The sequence below is a fragment of the Nerophis ophidion genome, linkage group LG10 (genome assembly GCF_033978795.1).
Source record: "Nerophis ophidion isolate RoL-2023_Sa linkage group LG10, RoL_Noph_v1.0, whole genome shotgun sequence".
In the NCBI taxonomy this organism is placed as follows: Eukaryota; Metazoa; Chordata; class Actinopteri; order Syngnathiformes; family Syngnathidae; genus Nerophis; species Nerophis ophidion.
The window spans coordinates 67,642,749-67,669,578 of NC_084620.1; the positions used below are offsets into that span (position 1 = coordinate 67,642,749).

General features: G+C 41.3%; 1 protein-coding gene across 1 annotated transcript in view; it reads right to left on the reverse strand.

Moving 5' to 3' along the window:
- Positions 1-178: 178 nt before the first annotated feature.
- LOC133561208 (protein Wnt-7b-like) overlaps positions 179-26,830 on the reverse strand; it is a 27,454-nt gene continuing 802 nt past the window's right edge. Inside the window, exons 2-4 of the mRNA XM_061914518.1 lie at positions 24,419-24,645; positions 10,502-10,773; positions 179-3,468 (exon numbers count right to left, since the gene is read on the reverse strand). Coding sequence (XP_061770502.1) covers positions 2,989-3,468; positions 10,502-10,773; positions 24,419-24,645 — 979 coding nt within the window. The 3' untranslated portion in view covers positions 179-2,988. The remainder of the gene's footprint in view (positions 3,469-10,501; positions 10,774-24,418; positions 24,646-26,830) is intronic.

A 26,830-nucleotide genomic window follows, 5' to 3' on the forward strand; every position in this document is an offset into this window, starting at 1 on the left:
CCGAGCCTGGATTTGAACCCAGGACTGCAGGACCTTCGTATTGTGAGGCAGACGCACTAACCCCTCTGCCACCGTGAAGCCCATATATATATATATACATACATATATATATATATATATATATATATATATATATATATATATATATATATATATATATATATATATATTAGGGGTGTAACGGTACACCAAAAATTCGATTCGGTATGTACCTCGATTTAGAGGTCACTGTTCGGTTCATTTTCGGTACAGTAAGAAAACAACAAAATATAAATTTGTTGGTTATTTATTTACCAAATTTGCAAAATCTTCCACCAAAAATATTTTTCTTAGTGGAATATTTAATGTGAAGTATTGGGAACCTTGGATAGGTCAATAATTCATAGAAACATTGATTTTGATTCAATATTATGTTTTGAGCAATGACAGTTTGAAAGAAAAAAAAACTGCTTTGTTTTATTAGTGAACATTGCAACTTTTTTTAAATTACATTTAACTTTTAAGCTTTTTTATTTCATTTTTGTTATTTTTTTGTTTATTTTAATAGTATTTTTAGAATGTGACGTGGGCTTTTAAAACATTAGCTGTGGGCCGCAAATGGCTTCCGGGACACACTTTTGACACCCCTGCTATAGATAATAAAAAATAAAATCTAATAAATCTATGGATAAAAAGCAGAGCCTTGGCAACGCATGCGCGTTCATCATAACTCTCTCTGTCTCTGCCCCTCCCTCACCAATGTTGCTGCGTGCACAATTTGTTTTGTTTTTAACCCCTTCTTAATCCCGAACGTACATTGAAAATACACGCAACCCGAACCTAAAATGCCGGACATTTGAGGGATTTAAGAAACTCCACCCAGACAGCCCCGCAAAAGAGGACATATCCAGTGAAAAGAGGAGGTCTGGTCAGTCTATCATAGCCCAGTCGCTGCTAGCATGCCTTGGTGTGCATTGTTTACACAACGTGCGGTACGCTACTTAATATGTCCGTGTGGAAAAATGAACTTTTTGAATCCCTTATTCTGAGGTCTATTGAAAATGCAACGAGAAAAAGTTTTAATGTTTGACCTAATAACACAAAGCTGCCATGCAGGCTGTTTTTTCCCCGTTAAAGCGGTCATTGCTCAAAAAATGATTACGAATGAAAATCAATGTTGTTGAGAATTATTTACTTATTCAAGGCTCTAATTACTTCATGTAAAATATTCCACTTTTACATATTTTTGGGGGAATATTTAGCATTTTTTGTGTTTTTGCCATATGAAAAAACAGTTTTTATTGTTTTTTTTACAAAAAGGGCATAAAACAAACACATGAATAAAAAGGATAAAATCGACAGAGCGATCTGAAGTTGATCTAGAGACTTACGTTTTAAAAGTAAAAAATGCACGACTTATTTTAAACACTTTAAAAGCGGTTCAGCTCGGTTGGTAGAGTGGCCGTGCCAGCAACTTGAGGGTTGCAGGTTTGATTCCCGCTTCCGCCATCCTAGTCACTGCCGTTGTGTCCTTGGGCAAGACACTTTACCCACCTGCTTCCAGTGCCACCCACACTGGTTTGAATGTAACTTAGATATTGGGTTTCACTATGTAAAGCGCTTTGAGTCACTAGAGAAAAAGCGCTATATAAATATAATTCACTTCACTTTTATGAATGGGGCCCTTTTGGATGCACAATTTTAGTGGGATTTTTTTTTAAAAACTGTAATTGCTTCAAAATAAATAAATCAATAGTGTTATGAATTATTGACCTACGTAAATATTGCACTTTAAAAAACATTTCGGGGGAAAATATCGCCTATTTGTGTTTTTTCCATAAAAAGAGGATTTTCTTTGACAAAAAGGCATATAACATAAAAAATGTTTTTACTTTATATTGACATATAGACCTGAAATTGATCTGGAGATTTAAGCGTTGAGTAATAATAATAAAAATATAAAATGACTTGTTTTTAACATTTTTATGACTGTGACCAGTCTGGGTCCCCGGTGCAAAACCTGAGGAGAACCCTAAAAGGAGAAGACAAAAACAAATATATATATATATATATATATATATATTTTTTTTTTCCCCTTGCCTCAGTCTGCACCCCCACTCCAGGGCCCAGGCTAAGACCGATTTTTTAATTTTTTAATTTTAATCTTCTATTCTTTTCTCCCTGTTTACCTGTATGTCATCTTTTTTGTAAGGGGCGCTGGAAGCCGGCAGACCCGTCAGCGATCCTGTTCTGTCTCCCTGTAATGTTTGTCTGATCTTGAATGGGATTGTGCTGAAAATTGTAATTTTCCTGAAGGAACTCTCCTGACGGAATAAATAAAGTACTATCTAATCTATCTATCTAATCTAATCTAATATGTGTATATATGTTGGTGTTGAAAATTAAAGCTATCAAAATGCCCCCTCATGCTTTCATTTTTCATTTTGTCGCCCTTAGTGGAAAATGTTTGGACATTAGTGTCATGTGACACAAAGTTAATATATTATGATATAGTATATCTCATTCATGAATTCATTTTATATTTGAATATTCAGAGGACCAGTAAAGAAACAGTTCCGGGGTCAAAAACTGCCATCGGGCCGCACATTGGACACCCCTGACTTCATGTATGAAAGCTTACCGATAATGTCTGCAAATGACAGATTCTGCAACAGCCGAGAAGAAAAACGGTGAGTTGTCATTTCCCCTTGCTATAAATCTAACATAAATATTGACTTTTCATTTCAGTGTTCAAACAGAATACAGTGTGAGTCATATTCCAGCTTTTGACCACTTGCATGATCGCAATCCTGTGTAGCAGAATTGTTCGCCTTCTGTCTGTGACATTTTTTTATTTGGCTTTTCAAAACAAATCCTTTCTCTTGCAGGATGCTTAAGACCAGCAACTCCAGCCCAAAGCCTTCCCTCACCGTCCTTCATAAAGAATTTCAAATAGGATGTCAAAATGTGCAAAAATGTCGAATAAATACTTCCTTTTCATCCCTCTCTCTAGTTGCAGGTAAAAACCTCCGATTTCTCACTGCAGATGTTGCACTTGACGAAGCAGCACCAGTGGAACTTGCAGTTGCACTGCCAGACCCTCGTGTAGTGGAGCGTGTCGTACCCCCGGCCGCAGCACATCACGTTGCAGCCGTCGGTGTACGCCGAGGTGCCGTTGCACAGTCTGCCCCGCGTCCCCGTGCTCCCCGTGGCCCTGTCCTCCTCGCAGTAGTTGGGCGAGCGCTCCAGGTACACCAGGTCGGTGTCGGCGGGCTTCTGGTATCCCCGACCCTCTTTGAGGCGTAGGAAGGAAGGTTGGCGGAGGCGGGACGCATGAACCGGCTCCACTTGAATGGCGGCGCCGTAACGCTCCTTTAGCAGGTAACCGATCTCTCTGAACTTTGGGAGGGTGATCCAGCAGGTCTTAGTGGTGCAGGAACCAGACACGCCGTGACACTTGCACTCCAGCTTCATCCTTTCTTCCAGGACCTGATAACATAGAGAGCGGCATCAGTGTGGAGCTTGTATCGCAGTATAGCTTTAACATCCACCGAAACACACAGCTATTATCGTCTAAATAACCACTGTGTCTTGCCTACAGTCCGTAATGGTGCTAGCATCATGCTCTGGGGTTGCGTGAGTTCGGCCAGCACTGAAGTGCTATGGTTCATTATACAGTGGGGCAAAAAAGTATTTAGTCAGCCACAATTGTGCAAGTTCTCCCACTTAAAATGATGACAGAGGTCTGTAATTTTCATTATAGGTACACTTCAACTGTGAGAGACAGAATGTGAAAAAAAAATCCAGGAATTCACATTGTAGGAATTTTAAAGAATTTATTTGTAAATTATGGAGGAAAATAAGTATTTGGTCAACCATTCAAAGCTCTCACTGATGGAAGGAGGTTTTGGCTCCAAATCTCACGATACATGGCCCCATTCATTCTTTCCTTAACACGGATCAATCGTCCTGTCCCCTTAGCAGAAAAACAGCCCCAAAGCATGATGTTTCCACCCCCATGCTTCACAGTAGGTATGGTGTTCTTGGGATGCAACTCAGTATTCTTCTTCCTCCAAACACGACAAGTTGAGTTTATACCAAAATGGATACATGGATGATACAGCAGAGGATTGGGAGAATGTCATGTGGTCAGATGAAACCAAAATAGAACTTTTTGGTATAATAATAATGATGGATTAAATTTATATCGTACTTTTCTATTGTTAGATACTCAAAGCGCTCACAGAGAAGTGGGACTCAACATTCATTCACACCTGGTGGTGGTAAGCTACATCAGTAGCCACAGCTGCCCTGACGGAAGCGTGGCTGCCACTTTGCGCCTACGGCCCCCCCGACCACCACCTATCATTCATTCATCATTCATTCACCAGTGTGAGCGGCACCGGGGGCAAAGGGTGAAGTGTTCTGCCCAAGGACGCAACGGCAGCGATTTGGATGTTAATAGGTGGGAAGCGAACCTGCAACCCTCAGGTTTCTAGCACGGCCGCTCTACCCTCTACGCCATGCCGCATCCAACTCGTCGTGTTTGGAGGAAGAAGAATACTGAGTTGCATCCCCAGAACACCACACCTACTGTGAAGCATGGGGGTGGAAACATCATGCTTTGGGGCTGTTTTTCTGCTAAGGGGACAGGACGATTGATTCGTGTTAAGGAAAGAATGAATGGGGCCATGTATCGTGAGATTTTGAGCCAAAACCTCCTTCCATCAGGGAGAGCTTTGAATGGTTGACCAAATACTTATTTTCCACCATAATCCAATCCAATCCACTTTATTTATAAAGCACATTTAAACAACAATAACGTTTCCAAAGTGCTGCACAGCCATGTTAAAAACAATATTAAAGAAACAATATTATGCTCCACCAATGACTGAATAAAAACAAAAAATAAATAAATATAAAACCAATATAAAAACAAATATGATTAAAAACTATTTTAAAGGGTAAAATCAATTAAAACAGTAAAATAGAAATCAAAGTGTATAAAAAACACAGAGGACAACAGAGGACCACACAACTCACGTAGTGTTAAAAGCCAAAGAATAAAAGTGGGTCTTAAGACGAGACTTAAAACACTCCACTGTGGAAGCAGTTTGAACATGGAGGGGCAGAGTGTTCCAGAGCTTAGGGCCGACCACAGAGAAGGCCCTGTCTCCCCTGGTCTTAAGTCTGGTCTTGGGCACCACGACCTGGAGCTGGCTCTCGGACCTCAAGAGCGCGCGCAGGAATGTAAATTTGGATGAGGTCCGAGATATATTGAGGTGCCACTCCATGTAAAGATTTAAAAACAGACAGCAATGTTTTAAAATCAATTCTAAAATGAACAGGGAGCCTGTGCAAACTCTGAAGAATTGGGGTTATATGCTGGCGTTTGCTGGCCCCTGGCGTTCTGGACTAACTGCAACCGGGAGAGAGCTTATTGGCTAATGCCTGCATAAAGTGCATTGCAGTAGTCCAGGCCACTTGAAATAAAAGCATGCACGACTTGTTCAAAAAGGTTAAAAGATAAAAACGATTTAACCTTTACTAAAAGACAAAGGTGATAAAAACACGATTTTAAAACGCCATTGACTTGTTTGTCTAGTTTAAAATGGCTGTCTATAGTGACGCCAAGGCTGCTGACTTTGGGACGCACATCATTTTGCAATGGTCCCCAAATACTAAAATTTCCGTTTTTCCCTCATTCATTATTAAAAAATTCTGGGCTAACCAAGCCTTGACGTCGCATAGACAGTTAAGAAGGGGTGTCAGGGGGCCGTGGCCTTTTGAAATTTACAAATACCATCCATCCATTTTCTACCGCTTATTCCCTTTCGGAGTCGCGGGGGGCGCTGGCGCCTATCTCAGCTACAATCGGGCGGAAGGCAGGGTACACCCTGGACAAGTCGCCACCTCATCGCAGGGCCAACACAGATAGACAGACAACATTCACACACTAGGGCCAATTTAGTGTTGCCAATCAACCTATCCCCAGGTGCATGTCTTTGGAAGTGGGAGGAAGCTGGAGTACCCGGAGGGAACCCACGCATTCACGGGGAGAACATGCAAACTCCACACAGAAAGATCCCGAGCCTGGATTTGAACCCAGGACTACAGGACCTTCGTATTGTGAGGCAGATGCACTAACCCATTCTTAAAAACTCCTACAATCTGAATTCCTGAATTTTTTTTTTTCACATTCTGTCCCTCGCAGTTGAAGTGTACCTATGATGAAAATTACAGACCTCTGTCATCATTTTAAGTGGGAGAACTTGCACAATCGCTGGCTGACTAAATACTTGTTTGCCCCACTGTACATGAATCATTTACTGTGGTATTGTGATACAGACACTGGGCTGCACAGCAGTTTCCCGACATAGCGAGCCCAAACACACCAACAGGATCAAGTGGCTCTGCTAAAGAACATGAAGGTGACAGACTGGTCAAGAATATCTCCTCCGGACCCTGAAGGAATGAAGATGTTGATGTCGTCATTGAGGAGTAGAAGAGGATTCCAGTCACAAACTGTGCTGTTTTGGTGAGTTACACGCCCAAGAGGATTAAGGCAGTGCTAGATAACACATTTTAGGCATGTCCACTTTGTGCCGTATTCACTTGTGTTGCCAGCTATGTCACAACATGTTAGAGTTCGCCCTTAACTGCATCGCAGCCTCCTGTGTCGGTGTTAAGTCGAATTTGGCTGCTTCCTCGAAAAAAAAGCAACCAGTAGCGTAACTCGATAGTGGGGTCTATGGAATTTCGCTACCACGTCATGTTTGCTGTCGAATTTTGTTTTACAGACCTGCTGGTTGGTAGTCAATCAATCAATCATTGTTTATTTATTTAGCCCTAAATCACAAGTGTCTCAAAGGCCTGCACAAACCACAACGACATCCTCGGTAGAGCCAGGCACGACCCATCTTAGTTTGGTGCTGCAAACGCAACATTTGTTTTCACCGAAATGAAGTGAAGTGAATTATATTTATATAGCGCTTTTCTCTAGTGACTCAAAGCACTTTACATAGTGAAACCCAATATCTAAGTTACATTTAAACCAGCGTGGGTGGCACTGGGAGCAGGTGGGTAAAGTGTCTTGCCCAAGGACACAACGGCAGTGACTAGGATGGCGGAAGCGGGAATCGAACCTGCAACCCTCAAGTTGCTGGCACGGCCACTCTACCAATATTCCTGTTTAAGCGATGATGGAAACGAGAATGTATGCCACCATTGTTAGCGTCAATGTTATTGTCTACATCAGGGGTGTCCAAACTTTTTCCACTGAGGGCCGCACACGGAAAAATTCAAGCATGCGGGGGCCATTTTGATATTTTTCATTTTCAAACCATAAGAAAAATATGGATTTTTTTAAATGTATTTTACCTTCAGGGGTCCCGGGGACCATAAAGGGTCTCAGTTATTAAAATATTAAAAATAAGTCACATTATTATTATTTTTTATTTAACGCTTACAGCAAATCTCTATATCAACTTTAAAAAAAAAAAAAGGTTTTAGGGCTTTTCTGTCAAAAACGTCTGTTTTTTTTATAGTAAAACTGAAATATGCAGTATTTAGTCATTAGAGCCCTAAATGATCAATAATGCAGGACACCACTAATTTTAATTATTTATTATTTTTGAGTAATCACAGTGAAAAGATAAATAAAAACCACTAAATATATTTGGGATCCAAAAGGTGCCCCACACAGAAAGTGATACATTTTTATTAGGGTTTTTTTTTAACTTTCAACACTTAAGTTACGAGATTAACTTCAGATATATCTGTCGATTTTTACGTTTGTTGGTTTTTTGCTATTTTGTCAAAGAAAACTTTGTTTTTACATGGCAACTGCACAATATATGCAATATTTACCACATAAAAAATTTTAAGGTGAAATTTTTTGACTAATTGGAGCTTTGAAAATAATTCATTATAACATGGATTTTTTTTGTCATTATTTTTTGTTTTGAGCAATGGCAAAAAAATAAATAATCGATTGATTGAAACTTGTAATTAGTAGATTGCACAGTACAGTATATTTTCCGTACATCCATCCATCCATTTTCTACTGCTTATTCCCTTTCGGGATTGCGGGGGGCGCTGGCGCCTATCTCAGCTACAATCGGGCGGAAGGCGGGGTACACCCTGGACAAGTCACCACCTCATCACAGGGCCAACACAGATAGACAGACAACATTCACACTCACATTCACACACTAGGGCCAATTGACCACTAAATGGTGACACCCCGAATAAGTTTTTCAACTTGTTTAAGTCGGGGTCCATGTTAATCAATTCATGGTAAAGATGGTTTTTACAACGTAAAATAAAGACAAAAGAAAAAAAAAACAGCCTGCATGGCAGCTTTGTGTCAACATTGCAACTTTTTCCTGTTAGATTTCACCTCATTCCAATATTTTTAATGTCCTTTTTTATTTTTGCAATAGCATTCCCAGAATATGTGGCGGGCCGGTAAACAATTAACTGCGGGCCGCAAATGGTCCCCGAGCCGCACTTTGGACATCCCTGGTCTACATGCTTACACTATGTTAATATACAATGAATTTTCTCACATTGTGTGTCTACACATGCTTGCTGGTCAGAAGATGCATTGAGAGAAACATCATTTAAAACCACTACTTATTTGTACAAAAGGTACACAAAGCAGTTGCTTTCTATGGGTTATTCGTTTGAGGCCAATATTTGAAATATTTATGTTTGTGTGAATGTTAAGTGGTGGTGAGTTGGAGACATCGACAGAACATCGGCAGCACTCATGCAGCCTCAGACCGCTACGCTACCATCACCATTCTTGACTGCAGGCAAGACTCTCTTGTGGTGCCTGATATTTAGACCAATGTTTCTTAACCATAGAGTCGGAGCGCATTGTTGGGCCGCGTGCGCCTTCGAGAGGGCCTCTTGTAATACACTTTTACACCACTTGTGGCAGTAATGACAATATCAAACAGAAGAAGTCTGGAGCTATAGTCAGAGAGAAGTTTCTTCAGCGCAAAAATTATAACTAAATTTAAGTGGTGAAGCGGTATTTTCATTTGCTCTTAAATTGTATTGAAACATATATATATGTATGTATATATATATTTCTAAAATTATTTATTATTAATTTAGTTAGAATGTATTTGTTTCAGAACTGCGTAATTATATGTCCATTTTTTATAATCAGTTTTGAGTCCCTTCTTGTGAAGTATATTTGACTAGTATTTTTTTGTAATCAGTCTGACCTAAGCCCATACTGTATATAAATAATAATCTTTGTGATAACACATGGTTTCGTATTATTTAACAAGGTGTATCCTATTAAACTGTAAATAAAGTTAGATTGAAACATTGAATACAAATACAATCAAGGATAAGATTACGAATTCGGTGTTAATAGTAACCTCTGTAACGGAAAAGGTTAGGAACCCCAGATTTAAACAATATTGGCTGTTATTTAATAAACACTGACTACTCTAAAGTATATCCATTTCCCTGTTAATGTACCTTAAGGTGGTAGTGTTGTGATTTTTTTCTACATTTAAAACATTTCCTTGTGGTCAACATAACCTGTAATAGTGGTTCTTTGGTCAAAATGTGCCAGGGTTATTTGGTGACGAACCCCAAGATGCAGAGATGGAGGCAGGCATGGAATGTGAAAACATGATTTAATCAAAACTAAGACAAAAACAAAACCAAAAGGGTACAAACACAAAGCGCGCACGAGGCGGATAATCAAACAAAAGGAGCTAGCCTGCGAGCTAGAAAATAACGAACAGGAGCTTAGCGTGGACAGGCAAACAGAAGTCGTACTTGTATAATGAAAAATAAAACGGAAGCAGGGAACAAAAAACAGTAAGCTACAAACATCAACTGAATATAGCTTACCGCTACGCTGCAAAGACAAGGTACGACACGACAGGAGCGATAACACATCCAAAAAGCAACTAGACGTGACATCGACAACACGATACAATGACCCAGCAACTGAAACAAGACAAAGCAGGTACAAATAGGAGCAGGCTGATTGGCAACTGGTGTGGCCGGGTGCCAATCAGCCGCAGCCGAGGAGGAACACAGCACTCAGGGAACAAGACAGGAAGCTGACAAAATAAGAGCACCAGACAGGAGACACCAAACACAGAGGAAACAGACAAATGCAGAGGAAAAAAACAAAACACAGACAAACTTTCAGGGGAAAGCCCGACAAAATGTTGCATAGATTTATGTTTTACAGACCATCTTGAATCCGCTTTCTGACCTACTTTTCACGGCGAATAAATATCCGCTGACGTCACAAAGCCAGGTACCAATAGGTAACAAAAGTTTGCTTTGCACAATAGATCCCCTTTAAGAATATACATAAGGTTGCTGAAATGTGATTGGTGTTTGTGAGATACCACAACTGGACTCCCATTTCACCAAGGAGTACTGTTTGGTACGCCATGCATTTTTTCCATTGTCAACAAACTTGTATGAATATTTTTTGGGTACCCTTTTGTTGTGCGTCGATAGATTAATCCCTTACCTTCCTGCCCGCCTCGTTGTTGTGCAGGTTCATCAAACGCCGTGCGTTTTTCTTAATCTCCCGGGCATCCACAAAGCGGCGCGAGAACTCCACGCCGTACTTGACGTCGGCCGAGCAGCCCCCCCACTTCCAGCCCTGCTCGCGGTCGTGGTAGCCTTGCTTGTCGCGGTCGCAGCCGCACTGGCTCAGGTTGCCCTGGCTGCAGGCCGTGGTCACCGCGTGGGCCACGCCGGCCGCCGTGATGGCGTACGTGAAGGCTGCCTCTCTGCTACCTGAGTAGAAAATATCGTATTGATCCAAATGTAAGAACTTTTTTTTTTTGCTTGACACATTTTTGGAAAAATGCAGTTTTAGACAAAAATCAAAGACAGTTATGAGACGGTATTATAATGTTTTTATTCAGGACTATGCACAGTAATGAAGAATCTGCTTTACCACTGTAAATGAGCCAGATTGGTTTTTGAATGTGGTTTGTAAATTGAAAAGTTTGTACAAACCCTGTTTCCAAATGAGTTGGGAAATTGTGTTAGATGTAAATATAAACGGAATACAATGATTTGCAAATCCTTTTCAACTCATATTCAGTTGAATATGCCACAAAGACAACGTATTTGATGTTCAAACTGATAAACATTTTTTTTTTTTTGCAAATCATTAACTTTAGAATTTGATGCCAGCAACACGTGTCAAAGAAGTTGGGAAAGGTGGCAATAAATACTGATAAAGTTGAGAAATGCTCATCAAACACTTATTTTGGAACATCCCACAGGTGTGCAGGCTAATTGGGAACAGGTGGGTGCCATGATTGGGTATAAAAGCAGCTTCCATGAAATGCTAAGTAATTCACAAACAAGGATGGGGTGAGGGTCACCACTTTGTAAGCAAATTGTCAAACAGTTTTAGAACAACATTTCTCAACAAGCTATTGCAAGGAATTTAGGGATTTTACCATCTACGGTCAGTAAAATCAAAAGGTTCAGAGAATCTGAAGAAATCCCTGCACGTAAGCGATGATATTACCGACCTTTGATCTCTCAGGCGGTACTGCATCAAAAACAGACATCAGTGTGTAAAGGATATCACCACATGGGCTCAGGAACTCTTCATAAAACCACTGTCAGTAACTACAATTGGTTGCTACATCTGTAAGTGCAAGTTAAAACTCTACTATGCAAAGCCAAACCCATTTATCAACAACACCAAGGAACGCCGCCGGCTTTGCTGGGCCTTAGATCATATATGATGGACTGATGCAAAGTGGAAAAGTGTTCTGTGGTCTGACAAGTCCAAATTTCAAATTATTTTTGGAAACTGTGGACATGGTGTCCTCCGGAACAAAGAGGAAAATAACCATCCAGATTTTTTATAGATGCAAAGTACAAAAGACAGAATCTGTGATAGTATGGGGGTGTAATAGTTCCCAAGGCATGGGTAACTTACACATCTGTGAAGGCACCATTAATGCTTAATGGTTCATACAGGTTTTGGAGCAACATATGTTGTCATCCAAGCAACGTTATCATGGACGCCCCTGCTTATTTCAGCAAGACAATGCCAAGCCACGTGTTACAACAGCGTGGTTTCGTAGTAAAAGAGTGCGGGTACTTTCCTGGCCCACCTGCAGTCCAGACCTGTCTCCCATCGAAAATTTGTGACGCATTATGAAGCGTAAAATACGACAGCGGAGACCCCGGACTGTTGAACGACTGAAGCTCTACATAAAACAAGAATGAGAAAGAATTCCACTTTCAAAGCTTCAACAATTAGTTTCCTCAGTTCCCAAACATTTAATGAGTGTTGTTAAAAGAAAAGGTGATGTAACACAGTGGTGAACATGCCCTTTCCCAACTACTTTGGCACATGTTGCAGCCATGAAATTCCAAGTTAATTATTATTTGCAATAAAAAATCTAGTTTATGAGTTTAAACATCAAATATCTTGCTTTGTAGTGCATTCAACTGAATATGGATTGAAAAGGATTTCCAAATCATTGTATTCCGTTTATATTTACATCTAACACAATGGAAATGGGGTTTGTAAATCTGAATAATTGGTTATCACCTTGACGAAAGTCCGTATTTTGGTAAAATAATGCACACCTTGAAGACACTATACTGTACATGTCTTGCTTCAATATACATATATATATTTTTGGACAAGTAAAATTATTTTTACTTTGCTGTTCGCAAACAGGGCTTCACGGTGACAGAAGGGTTAGTGCGTCTGCCTCACAATACGAAGGTCCTGCAGTCCTGGGTTCAAATCCAGGCTCGGGATCTTTCTGTGTGGAGTTTGCATGTTCTCCCCGTGAATGCGTGGGTTCCCTCCGTGTACTCCGGCTTCCTCCCACTTCCAAAGACATGCACCTGGGGATAGGTTGATTGGCAACACTAAATTGACCCTAGTGTGTGAATGTTGTCTGTCTATCTGTGTTGGCCCTGCGATGAGGTGGCGACTTGTCCAGGGTGTACACCGCCTTCCGCCCGATTGTAGCTTAGATAGGCGCCAGCGCCCCCCGCGACCCCAAAAGGGAATAAGCGGTAGAAAATGGATGGGGGGATGGATGTTCGCAAACAGCAGACGATGGGAGAATGGAGTGCAGGCAGAGAGAGGATGGGAAGTGGGTGTGTGTTCCCTCTTTTCTCTTAGTTTAAATCCACAGCGAATCCCTCCTTCTTTCCAGGCTGGCTCGTTAGCTTTTTTGAACCCACATCAAGTAAATAATGTGTTTAATGAATAAATGACACTTTCGTACACAGAGACACGGTTTGTACACTGAGGCATATTTGGCACGATCTAAAGCTTCGTAAACCGAAAAGCTTGCGAATAGTGGGGTTCGTAAATCGAGGTTCTTCTATAGTTTCTAATTTCCGCCTGTAGTCCTCCATACTAGTGTGGGTGGCGCTGAGAGCAAGGTGGGTGACGTGTCTTGCTCAAGGACTCTACGGCTGTGGCTAGGCTGGTAAAACCCTAAAGGTTTTTTGGACGACCGCTCTACCATCTGAGCCACGCTGGTTCATGTTTGCAATGACGAAATGATGTCATAATTCTTAACTGCTCAACAATTTTCAGCATTATTTCAAGAGTGACCGGGAGAAAAGCTTTGACGCGCTGTGGAGAAGTTTTTTGGCCCCGCCATAAATCTCTAGACCTCGTATATAACAACACTTGTTTGTTTTCTGGGTTAAAAAAAAAGAAATATTTTCTTATATTTGGGTAAATACGGTCATTTGAATGAATTCAATGTGAGTGCTGGTCCAGGTTGGTGCTCCATAATGGACTCGCTGCAACACTCCGAATGTGGCTTAGATTAGAAGACGTCATCTGGATCCATGCAGACTCCGTGTAGCACACTGACTGGTGCTGAAGGTTTTTAATTACCCATGATGCCGTAGGCCACCAAAACGCCGTCATACCATCACGGATGCTGACTTTTCTCGCTGTGTATCGGGAAGGGATCTGGACGCTCCTCTTCCAGCCTAGATTTTCCAAAACCAATTTTGAAACACGGACCCGTCTGACCACAGCGGACTTTTCCACTTTGCGTCATCTCAGACAGCCCAGAACTGGCTCGTGGACGTTATTGATATACGGCTTTCCCTTTTGCGTGGCGTTTGTAGACGCGGCGACGGATTGCCTTTGCTTAGAACACTTTTCCAAAGTCCTCCCAAGCCCGAGTAGTTATATCCTCAATGGACTGTGCAGTTGGTTTCGGCTTAACGTGGGGTGATACTTATGCATTCCCCGGATGTTTTATGGATATTATGGTTTGCAGATGTGTAATGCCTAAATTCCTTCCAATTATTTCTTGAGAAATGTGTTGCCCACATAGTAAACCACTGAGCCTCTTCAAGGATAGCCCGACATTGACCCTCATTGTCCACAACTTCAGGCTGAAGTCATCAGCAGTTCCGCTTCTGTTGTTGTCCAAACTTGAGGCAAACATGGGTGACATCTACTGGCTGACCGGCAGATTTGGATATGTTTTATGTTTTTCATCAATGGAATTTCTCACACAGCTTAAATGTCTTGCTGAGTCTGTCTTAGGCGGTCCACATTGTTTTTGCAAGCGATACCACAGCGCCGGAGCCCTCTGTGGTTGGAGCTTGACTGACATGTGCCCGTTTCTTTGCTGTGTCACCATTTGAAATTGAGAATAAACACCCTTCGTGTTTATGGCGCGCTGAGGTGCAGGGGGAAATTAATTTACTGGCACCACGGTAGGTCGGTGTAACAGGATAGCGGCCCCCCCGCGCCAATCAGCGTAATGCGTGCGCTCAACGGGCCGCGGTATTAATGCATGGCGTCTTGTGTATAGGAGAGATTCTAATGGCTTCCTTCCAACGTGACAAAGTGAAACCATCAGTCCTGCGGTTCCCACCCCCCTCCACGCATAACTAATAACAAACTCAAGTCCTCTCTCATCAGGCTAAATCTGTACAATCCGGATACATTGTACACCCGCCGTGATTTGTTTGGATTGTACAGCAGTGCATTGTTGCCATCCAGCTGCCGGGCCTGACTTCAATTAGTGGTTAGCATGATTCTCCGCGCTCTTTCTCAAAGCTTAATGAGTTTAAAGGCCCCGTGGTCAAGCAAATGAAGTGCCACGGATTAAGCGACACGAAAGAGCCAGAATGGACCAATTTTGCCCCGTTCTGATATACAGTCCTCCGAGAAAGGTTCTTAACATGTCTCCAAGCTGGGTCCAGCGTGTGCTCTCATCCGCTTTACACACCACAAAGTGAAAGAAGACATTTCCTCTTGACAAAAGGGAAGAAAGCAAAGGGATCCAGATGTCTGTCTCCCTGGAACAAAAGTGATGGCTTCCAGAACTGCTAGATTAAACACGGGTCCAAAGCCGCAACAAAATATTTTCACATTGCGATGCAATTTATGTAAGGGTCTCACATGTGGGGGGCTTCTGTGGGAAGAAGAAGTGACTAAATCCTTTGTCTCGTTGATGTTTCTTTGACAAACTTCTGTCAAAACTTCTCGCCTTCCTCTTGTGAGCTACACTCGATGGTGTCGTGCTCGGTCACTAGACCAGGGGTCGGCAACCCGCGGCTCTTTGGCAACTCTGATGCGGCTCAGCTGCACAATCGCCGACCCCCCAGATTGTTGCGGGGAGATTCCGGAATTCAATGCCTCTCCTGGACATCACGTTCTCCAATTTTCACTCGGACTACAATATTAAGGGCGTGCCGTGATGATATTACTCTTAACGTCCTCTTGAACGTCATCGCGCCCGACATTCACGGAATGCTATTTGCGTGCCGACCGGACACATGCATTTCGCTGCTTTTATCGGCACATGTATGAGATTGCAAGGCATACTGGGTGACACAGAGTACCCTGACGGTTGTGATATAAACAACTTTGACACTCCTACTAATATGCGCCACATTGTGAACCCACACAAAAGAAGAATGACAAACACATTTCGGTAAAAATCCTCACAGTTACACAACATAAACGCAACACAACAAATACCCAGTATCCTTTGCATCCATGACAAAACCTGACTATGTTTTACACCCCGCAATCACCAACCCCCCCCTCTGTGTCGTTGAGGTGTGCGGGGTTTGGATACTCGCGTGATGTATAACATAGTCAGGAATTGTCATGGATGCAAAAGATTCTGGGTATTTGTTGTGTTGCGTTTATGTTGTGTTACTGTGAGGATTTTCTCCTGAAATGTGTTTCTCATTCTTCTTTTGTGTGGGTTCACAATGTGGCGCATATTAGTAGGAGTGTACTCTGTGTCACCCAGTATGCCTTCCAGTCGTGTGCGTGCATCCGCGGAAGCCCTCTCACAACATGTTGCTGGACTGGCAAGCAGTTTGTACATGTTGTAGAAGGTGTTTAAGGCAATGGCTTCATAGCATGCCCTTATTCTTGTCATCTGGGTGACCACCAGCAGATATTGGCTAGAATAGTTGCGGCTCCCGTTGTCTTCCTCATTTTGTGAAACGGGTCGAAATGGCCACGTCCCAAGAGCTAGCTTCTGTAGCCGAGGATCGGACCGCCAAGTGCCCTGCCTTCGGCTGCCGCCCAGCTCACATTGGACCCGACCTCTATGGCCCCTGCTATGGGTGGTGAGCCCATTGGAGGGGTGACCCACGTTTCCTCTTCGGGCTGTGCCACCTTAAGACCGACAGACAATATCGAAGTCCCACAGTTGATCCGAGAGCTCGGAAACATCAACGTGAAGAAAAAAGAGCCTCCCTTCTGCTACCCATATAGTCTGAAGGCCAGAGTTTTAGTGCGACTGTTATAGTAGTTGTTGTTATAGTAGTTGTGGGACTGTTATAGTAATTGTTGTTGTCGTGTGACTGGTATGGTAGTAGTTGTTGTAGTAGTAGTAGTTCCATGGGGACAGGCCCGGCCACCAGGCGCTCGCCATCGTGCCCCACCTCCGGGCCTGGCTCCAGAAGGGGGCCCCGGTGACCCGCGTCCGGGCAAGGGAAATCTGGGTTCATGTTTTGTCTTCTTCATAGAGATCTTCGAGATCGTGAGATCGACAGGCGGATCGGTGCGGCGTCTTCAGTAATGCGGCCGTTGTACCGATCCGTTGTGGTGAAGAAGGAGCTGAGCCGGAAGGCAAAGCTCTCAATTTACCGGTCGATCTACGTTCCCATCCTCACCTATGGTCATGAGCTTTGGGTCATGACCGAAAGGATAAGATCACGGGTACAAGCGGCCGAAATGAGTTTCCTCCGCCGTGTGGCGGGGAAATCCCTTAGGGTGAGAAGCTCTGCCATCCGGGAGGAGCTCAAAGTAAAGCCACTGCTCCTTCACATCGAGAGGAGCCAGATGAGGTGGTTCGGGCATCTGGTCAGGATGCCACCCGAACACCTCCCTAGGGAGGTGTTTAGGGCACGTCCAACCGGTAGGAGACCACGGGGAAGACCCAGGACACGTTGGGAAGACTATGTCTCCCGGCTGGCCTGGGAACGCCTCGGGATCCCCCGGGAAGAGCTAGACGAAGTGGCTGGGGAGAGGGAAGTCTGGGTTTCCCTGCTTAGGTTGATGCCCCCGCGACCCGACCTCGGATAAGCGGAAGAAGATGGATGGATGGGTCGAAATGGCTCTTTGAGTGGTAAAGGATGCCGACGCCTGGACTAGACGTTCTGACACATCAGAGATTGCCATGAGTATGTGTTCAGGTCATGGTACCCGATCCTTGTACTTGTACAATAGTGTAGACCAACGATCTTCAACGAAAAAGTTGTGGGGGCAACATGTCCAGAAAGCTAAAGCCGGACTTTCCCTTCACCATAAGTCTTAGTTTGTATATTTGGGAGAACTAGCGTCCTCTTCAGCAGGCATTTGACTCTGGTCTATTTATTTTGTCGGTGTTACAGGAGCGCTCTGCTGTTTTTAAGGACCTTCTGCAAAATTGTGCAAAACATTACATTGCTCCTGTTGTAGGTTGATTGATTGATTGATACTTTTATTAGTAGATTGCACAGTTCAGTACATATTCCGTACAATTGACCACTAAATGGTAACACCCCAATAAGTTTTTCAACTTTTTTAAGTCGGGGTCCACGTTAATCAATTCATGGTAAGGTAGAAACTTGGACCACTGTAATCAAATTGACATTTTAATCTTCCTAACAAAAACAGAACACTGGGGTCCAGACTTGTGATTTACATAACTGAGGAGTTCCTCAAGGCACCCCTTAAAGCCCACTCCATTTTTTTCTGTAATGTGATTTGTGTAGTAAGTAAGGGGTTGCAGTAGCTTGTTTACTTCAGATGCAGTCAGTTGTCATTTGTTGAACTGTTTTTTTTTTAAATATAATAGTGGTGTTCCTCAAGCTTCCACTTCAGGTCCTGTCTTTTTAATCATTTTGGCTATTTAACTGGTGAGTTCAGTAAAAATAAATAAACTTGAGACATTTTTGTAGAATGCCCTTAAAAACAATAGAACGCTCCTTTAACTCTGACAAAATAAATGGCCCAAAATCAAATCTCTACTGCAGAGGTTGCTGGTTTTCCGTAACATACAAAATAAGACTAATAGTGAAGGGAGAAATATGGCCCCCCTGTCCTTCGCTTTCTGGAAATGAGGCCCCCAAAACAACTTAATAGACTACCTGCTGTAGACTATAGTTATAGTACAGTATGCTTGTATTCACACCAAAAGGTTGGACTCCAATTTTCCTTAAGAACCAATGCTAATCCAATCAATCTGTTCCAGACATTTTTAGAGGATAATTCTCATTTTACACACAGAAAACAATGTAAATTGGATAAATAAACATTCAACATCACTTTCACATTTACTGAAGAGGAAGGAGGTTAGTAATTTACTACAAGTTCTTTCTGGAATTGCAATTTGTTTTTTGGTCCACTTTATCTTTCAGTACATTTGCCAAATGGTGGCTTATTTTGAAGCCACAGTCAATAAAAAAAGCATAGATTAAACACTAGATACTCAAGTCTGCGGAATGATCAGTGAGGAAACGGACTAGTTTATTACGCGCAATGTTTGGCCTTATACGATAACCCAGACCGTGGGCAAAAATTATCGTCAAAACCCAAACAATAAGAATAGTGGGTTATACTGAGGTATCTCTGTACTGTTGCTTTTTATGGTACATTGTGACTTGTCACTGGTACCCTCAAAGGTACTACTTTTATACCTTTATTTAGTATTTAGTCAGCCACCGATTGTGCAAGTTCTCCCACTTAAAACGATGACAGAGTTCTGTAATTTTCATCATAGGTACACTTCAACTGTGAGAAACAGAATGTGAAAAAAAAATCCAGGAATTCTAATTGTAGGAATTTTAAAGAATTTATTTGTTAACTATGGTGGAAAATAATTATTTGGTCAACCATTAAAAGCTCTCACTGATGGAAGGAGGTTTTGGCTCAAAATCTCACGATACATGGCCCCATTCATTCTTTCCTTAACACGGATCAATCGTCCTGTCCCCTTAGCAGAAAAACAGCCCCAAAGCATGATGTTTCCACCCCCATGCTTCACAGTAGGTATGGTGTTCTTGGGATGCAACTCCGTATTCTTCTTCCTCCAAACACGACGAGTTGAGTTGATACCAAAATGGATACATGGATGATACAGCAGAGGATTGGGAGAATGTCATGTGGTCAGATGAAACCAAAATAGAACTTTTTGGTATAAACTCAACTCGTCGTGTTTGGAGGAAGAAGAATACTGAGTTGCATCCCAAGAACACCATACCTACTGTGAAGTATGGGGGTGGAAACATCATGCTTTGGGGCTGTTTTTCTGCTAAGGGGACAGGACGATTGATCCGTGTTAAGGAAAGAATGAATGGGGCCATGTATCGTGAGATTTTGAGCCAAAACCTCCTTCCATCAGTGAGAGCTTTGAATGGTTGACAAAATACTTATTTTCCACCATAATTTACAAATAAATTCTTTAGAATTCCTCGATTTTCTTTGCACATTCTGTCTCTCACAGTTGAAGTGTACCTATGATGAAAACTACACACCTCTGTCATCATTTTAAGTGGGAGAACTTGCATAATCGGTGGCTGACTAAATACTTTCTTGCCCCACTGTACTTTCAAGGGTTTACAAAATGACTTGGCTAGTATACGCCCTAAAATGTACCCTAGATTTTTACAAGTTGGTAATATATCTAAACTTTTTTTGTTCCTAGAAAAGGTATGTGCAATAACAATGAATCCAGTCATTATCTCTATGGAGTACATTAGGTTTTTGTCACTGGTTTTGTACACTCACAAATGTGCTGCTTTTTGTACCCGTGAGACTTGGTTTTTTTTACAAGCCCTTTTGGCCCTGGAATATATTTAATTCCATTAATAACATAAGGGTCTACATGAGCTTCTTAGCGATTTAGTGTATAGTCAAAGTTACTGCGTTTGTACCCTCTACTCTTTTACAAGTTGTGGGTATACGTGATTATTTTTTTGGTCCTGGAAAAAGTACATTTTAGTATAAATTGTACTCTTTTGTAATCTTGATTTGTGAGTCTACCTTGTTTTGTCCCTTAGACAGGTACCTATTGTTATAATTGGATAATTTGTGGCCTACTTTTATATCCCGGCGCAGGAATAGAAAGCTATATACAAACCCAAAACCAGTGAAGTTGGCACGTTGTGTAAATGGTAAATAAAAACAGAATACAATATTTGCAAATCCTTTTCAACCTATATTCAATTGAATAGACTGCAAAGACAACGTTCGAACTGGACAACTTTGTTATTTTTTGCAAATATTAGCTCATTTGGAATTTTGATGCATGCAGCGTGTTTCAGAAAAGCTTGCACAAGTGGCAAAAAAGACTGAGAAAGTTGAGGAATGCTCATCAAACACTTATTTGGAACATCCCACAGGTGTTCAGGCTAATTGGGAACAGGTGCGTGCCATGATTGGGTATAAAAGCAGCATCCATGAAAATGCTCAGTCATTCACAAACAAGGATGGGTGAGGGTCACCACTTTGTGAAAAAATGCGTGAGCAAATTTTTAAACAGTTTAAGAACAACATTTCTCTACAAGCTATTGCAAGCAATTCAGGGATTTCAACATCTATCCATCCATCCTTTTTCTACCGCTTGTCCCTTATGGGGTCACAGGGGGTGATGGAGCCTATCTCAGCTGTATTCGGGCGGAAGGCGAGGTACACCCTGGACAAGTCACCACCTGACCGCAGAGCCAACACAGATAGACAGACAACATTCACACACTAGGGACCATTTAGTGTTGCCAATCAATCTATCCCCAGGTGCATGTCTTTGGAAGTGGGAGGAAGCCGGAGTACCCGGAGGGAACCCACGCATTCACGGGGAGAACATGCAAACTCCACACAGAAAGATCCCGAGCACAGGCTCAAACCCATGACTACTCAGGACCTTGATATTGTGAGGCACATGCACTAACCCCTGTTCCACCGTGCTATGGTCTGTAATATCATTAAAGATTCAGAGAATCTGGAGAAATCCCTGCTAGGCCTAAAACCAACATTGAATGCCCGTGACCTTTGATCCCTCAGGGGGTACTGCATTAAAAAGCGACATCAATGTGTAAAGGACATGGGCTCAGGAACATTTCAGAAAATGACTGGCAGTAACTACAGTTTGACGCTACATCTGTAAGTGCAAGTTAAAACTCTACTATGCAAAGCCAAAGCCATTTATCAACAACACCCAGAAACGCCGCCGGCTTTGCTGGGCCCGAGCTCGTTTAAGATGGACTGATGCAAAGTGGAAAAGTGTTCTGTGGTCCATGTAACACAGTGGTAAAAATGCCTCTGTGCCAACTTTTTTGTAATGTGTTGCTGCCATTAAATTCTAAGTTTATGATTATTTGCCCCCCAAAAAATCGGTTTCTAAGTTCAAACATTAAATATCTTGTCTTTGCAGTGTATTAAATTGAATATAAGTTGAAAAGGATGTGCGAATCATTGTATTCTGTTTTTATTTACGAATTACACAATATGGCAATTTCACTAATTTTGGATTTGTATATTGATGCACCTGGGGGTAGGTTGATTGGCAACACTAAATTTGTCAGTATTGCCCCTGACAGTTTTTGTTTTAGTTTTTCCTCTGTGTGTGTGTGTAGTATTTCCTGTCCTTAGGTCCTGTCAGCACTCTTATTTTGTCTGTTTCCTGTCTTTCTCCCTGAGTGCTGTGTCCTCTTAGCTGCGGGGGATTGGCACCTGGCCACACCTGGTGTCAATCAGCCCACTCCTATTTAGACCTGTCTTCCCATCCAGTCAGTTCTGGATTATTGTCGTTGCTACCTGTCATGTCATGTTGTGTCAATGCAGCGTTGCGGTAAGTTATCTTCGGTAGCTGTTTGTAGCTTATTGTCTTTTGTTTTCTGCTTCCAGTTTTGTTTGTTCATAGCCAAGTTTGTTATCCGCCTCGTGGGCGCTTTTTGTTTGTACCCTTTTGTTCGGTTTTTGTTTTAGTGTTTTATTAAATCTTGTTTACCTGCTAAATGCCACCTCCTGCTCTGCATCTTGGGGTTAGTCACTAACTAACTTTGACAAAATTGGCCCTAATGTGTGAATGTTGTCTGCATGTTGGCCCTGGGATGAGGTTGCGACTTGTCTAGGGTGTACCCCGACTTCCGCCCAATTGTAGCTGAGATAGACTCCAGCATCCCCCGCGACCCCGAAAGGGATAAGCGGTAGAAAATGTATAGATTGATGGATATTGATGCATCTACCATACCATACCGTGAATTGATTTACATGGACCCAGACATAAACAAGTTGAAAAACGTATTCGGGTGTTACCATTTAGTGGTCAATTGTACGGAATATGTACTGTACTGTGCAATCTACTAATAAAAGTTTCAATCAATCATTCTACAAACCCCGTTTCCATATGAGTTGGGAAATTGTGTTAGATGTAAATATAAACCGAATACAATGATTTACAAATCATTTTCAACCCATATTCAGTTGAATATGCTACAAAGACAACATATTTGATGTTCAAACTGATAAACATTTTTTTTTTGTGCAAATAATCATTAACTTTAGAATTTGATGCCAGCCACACATGACAAAGAAGTTGGGAAATATGGCAATAAATACTGAAAAAGTTGAGGAATGCTCATCAAACACTTATATGGAACATCCCACAGGTGTGCAGGCTAATTGGGAACAGGTGGGTGCCATGATTGGGTATAAAAGCAGCTTCTATGAAATGCTAAGTAATTCACAAACAAGGATGGGGTGAGGGTCACCACTTTGTTAGCAAATTGTCGAACAGTTTTAGAACAACATTTCTCAATGAGCCATTGCAAGGAATTTAGGGATTTTACCATCTATAATCCGTAAAATCATCAAAAGGTTCAGAGAATCTGGAGAAATCACTGAACGTAAGCAATGCTACTACAGACCTTTGATCCCTCAGGCGGTACTGCATCAAAAACCGACATCAGTGTGTAAAGGATATCACCACATGGGCTCAGGAACACTTCATAAAACCACTGTCAATAACTACAGTTGGTCGCTACATCTGTAAGTGCAAGTTAAAACTCTGCTATGCAAAGCAAAACACATTCATCAACAACACCCAGAAACACCGCCGGCTTCGCTGGGCCCAAGCTCATCTGTGATGGACTGATGCAAAGTGGAAAAGTGTTCTCTGGTCTGATGAGTCCACATTTCAAATTATATTTGGAAACTGTGGACGTGGTGTCCTCCGGAACAAAGAGAAAAATAACCATCCGGATTGTTATAGGCGCAAAGTTCAAAAGCCAGCATCTGTGATGGTATGGGGGTGTATTAGTGCCCAAGGCATGGGTAACTTACACATCTGTGAAGGCACCATTAATGCTGAATTGTCCATACAGGTTTTGGAGCAACAAATGTTGTCATCCAAGCAACGTTATCATGGACGCCCCTGCTTATTTCAGAGTGCGGGTACTTTCCTGGACCGCCTGCAGTCCAGACCTGTCTCCCATCAAAAATGTGTGGCGCATTATGAAGCATAAAATATGACAGCGGAGACCCCGGACTGTTGAACGACTGAAGCTCTACATAAAACAAGAATGGGAAAGAATTCCACTTTCAAAGCTTCAACAATTAGTTTCCTCAATTCCCAAACGTTTATTGAGTGTTTTTAAGAGAAAAGGTGATGTAACACAGTGGTGAACATGCCCTTTCCCAACTACTTTGGCACGTGTTGCAGCCATGAAATTCTAAGTTAATTATTATTTCCCCAAAAAAATACAGTTTATCAGTTTGAACATCAATTATGTTGTCTTTGTAGCGCATTCAACTGAAAATGAGTTAAAAAGGATTTGCAAATCATTGTATTCCATTTATATTTACATCTAACACAACTTCCCAACTCATATGGAAACAGAGTTTGTCATGTCTATACCACCTATATTAAAAAAAATAAAAATATCGGTGCAAAGGGGGACTGACCTACTCTCAGCTCTTGTCCGAACACCGTCCTCTCGCCCAGGGCCGAGCAGTTCCAGCGGCCGTAGCGGAACTGGTACTGGCACTCGTTAATGCCCAGCTGGGCGCCTTCGCCGATGACAATGATGGCGTCCGGGCGGCTCTGACAGAGGGCTCGCTGACGGGGCGCCAGTCCTGGTATCTTGTTGCAGATGATGTTGGCGCCCAGAGCCACTACCGAGGACAATGTCCTACAAGTGCAGATAGACATGCTATTTTTAGTCTTTAATATTGCCTCCAAATTATTACAAACACCTCTTACATCATGCACTGCAAATGACACTAATAAACATAGTTGACTTAGCTTGCATGCCAATAAAAGACAACACAAGGTGATAAATATGGACACAATTATAGCTTAGATCAGTGGTTTTCAACCTTTTTTTTAGTGATGTACCCCCTGTGAACATTTTTTTAATTCAAGTACCCCCTAATCAGAGCAAAGCATTTTTGGTTGAGATAAAGAAGAGAAATACATTACTATGGGCGGTACAGCTCGGTTGGTAGAGTGGCCGTGCCAGCAACGTGAGGGTTGCAGGTTCGATTCCCGCTTCTGCCATGCTAGTCACTGCCTTTGTGTCCTTGGGCAAGACTCTTTACCCACCTGCTCCCTGTGTCACCCACGCTGGTTTAAATATGTAGCTTAGATACTTGGATTGAGTCACTAGAGAAAAGCGCTATATAAATATAATTCACTTCACATGTCATCAGTTCCTGATTTATTAAATTGTATAAGAGTGCAAAATATTGCTCATTTGTAGTGGTCTTTTTTTAACTATTTGGAAAAAAATACATAAAAATAACTAAAAAACTCGTTGAAAAATAAACAAGTGATTCAATTATAAATAAAAATGTCTACACATAGAAGTAATCATCCCCGCGACCCCAAAGGGAATAAGAGGTAGAAAATGGATGGATGGAAGTAATCATTAACTTAAAGTGCCCTCTTTGGGGATTGTAATAGATTCACGGACTTAATTCTAAACATTTCTTCACAAAAAAAGGAATCTTTAACATCAATATTTATGGAAAATCTCCACCCAAAAAATCTAGCTGTCAATACTGCATTTTTTTTCACAGTTTATGAACTTACATTCATATTTTGTTGAAGTGTTACATTTAAACCACCCACACTGGTTTAAATGTAACTTAGATATTGGGTTTCACTATGTAAAGCGCTTTGAGTCACTAGAGAAGAGCGCTATATAAATATAATTCACTTCACATGTCATCAGTTCCTGATTTATTAAATTGTATAACAGTGCAAAATATTGCTCATTTGTAGTGGTCTTTTTTGAACTATTTGGAAAAAAATACATAGAAATAACTAAAAACTTGTTGAAAAATAAACAAGTGATTCAATTATAAATAAAGATTTCTACACATAGAAGTAATCATCCCTGCAACCCCAAAGGGAATAAGCGGTTGAAAATGGATGGACGGAAGTAATCATTAACTTAAAGTGCCCTCTTTGGGGATTGTAATAGATTCACGGACTTAATTCTAAACATTTCTTCACAAAAAAAGGAATCTTTAACATCAATATTTATGGAAAATATCCACCCAAAAAATCTATATGTCAATACTGCATTTTTTTCACGGTTTATGAACTTACATTCATATTTTGTTGAAGTGTTACATTTAAACCACCCACACTGGTTTAAATGTAACTTAGATATTGGGTTTCACTATATAAAGCGCTTTGAGTCACTAGAGAAAAGCGCTATATAAATATAATTCACTTCACATGTCAGCAGTTCCTGATTTATTAAATTGTATAAGAGTGCAAAATATTGTTCATTTGTAGTGGTCTTTTTTTAACTATTTGGAAAAAAATATACAAAAATAACTAAAAACTTGCTGAAAAATAAACAAGCGATTCAATTATAAATAAAGATTTCAACACATAGAAGTAATCATCCCCGCGACCCCAAAGGGAATATGCGGTAGAAAATGGATGGATGGAAGTAATCATTAACTTAAAGTGCCCTCTTTGGGGATTGTAATAGATTCACGGACTTAATTCTAAACATTTCTTCACAAAAATAGGAATCTTTAACATCAATATTTATGGAAAATCTCCACCAAAAAAATCTAGCTGTCAATACTGCATTTTTTCCACGGTTTATGAACTTACATTCATATTTTGTTGAAGTGTTACATTTAAACCACCCACACTGGTTTAAATGTAACTTAGATATTGGGTTTCACTATGTAAAGCGCTTTGAGTCACTAGAGAAAAGCGCTATATAAATATAATTCACTTCACATGTCATCAGTTCCTGATTTATTAAATTGTATAACAGTGCAAAATTTGTAGTGGTCTTTTTTAACTATTTGGAAAAATATATATAAAAGTAACTAAAAACTCGCTGT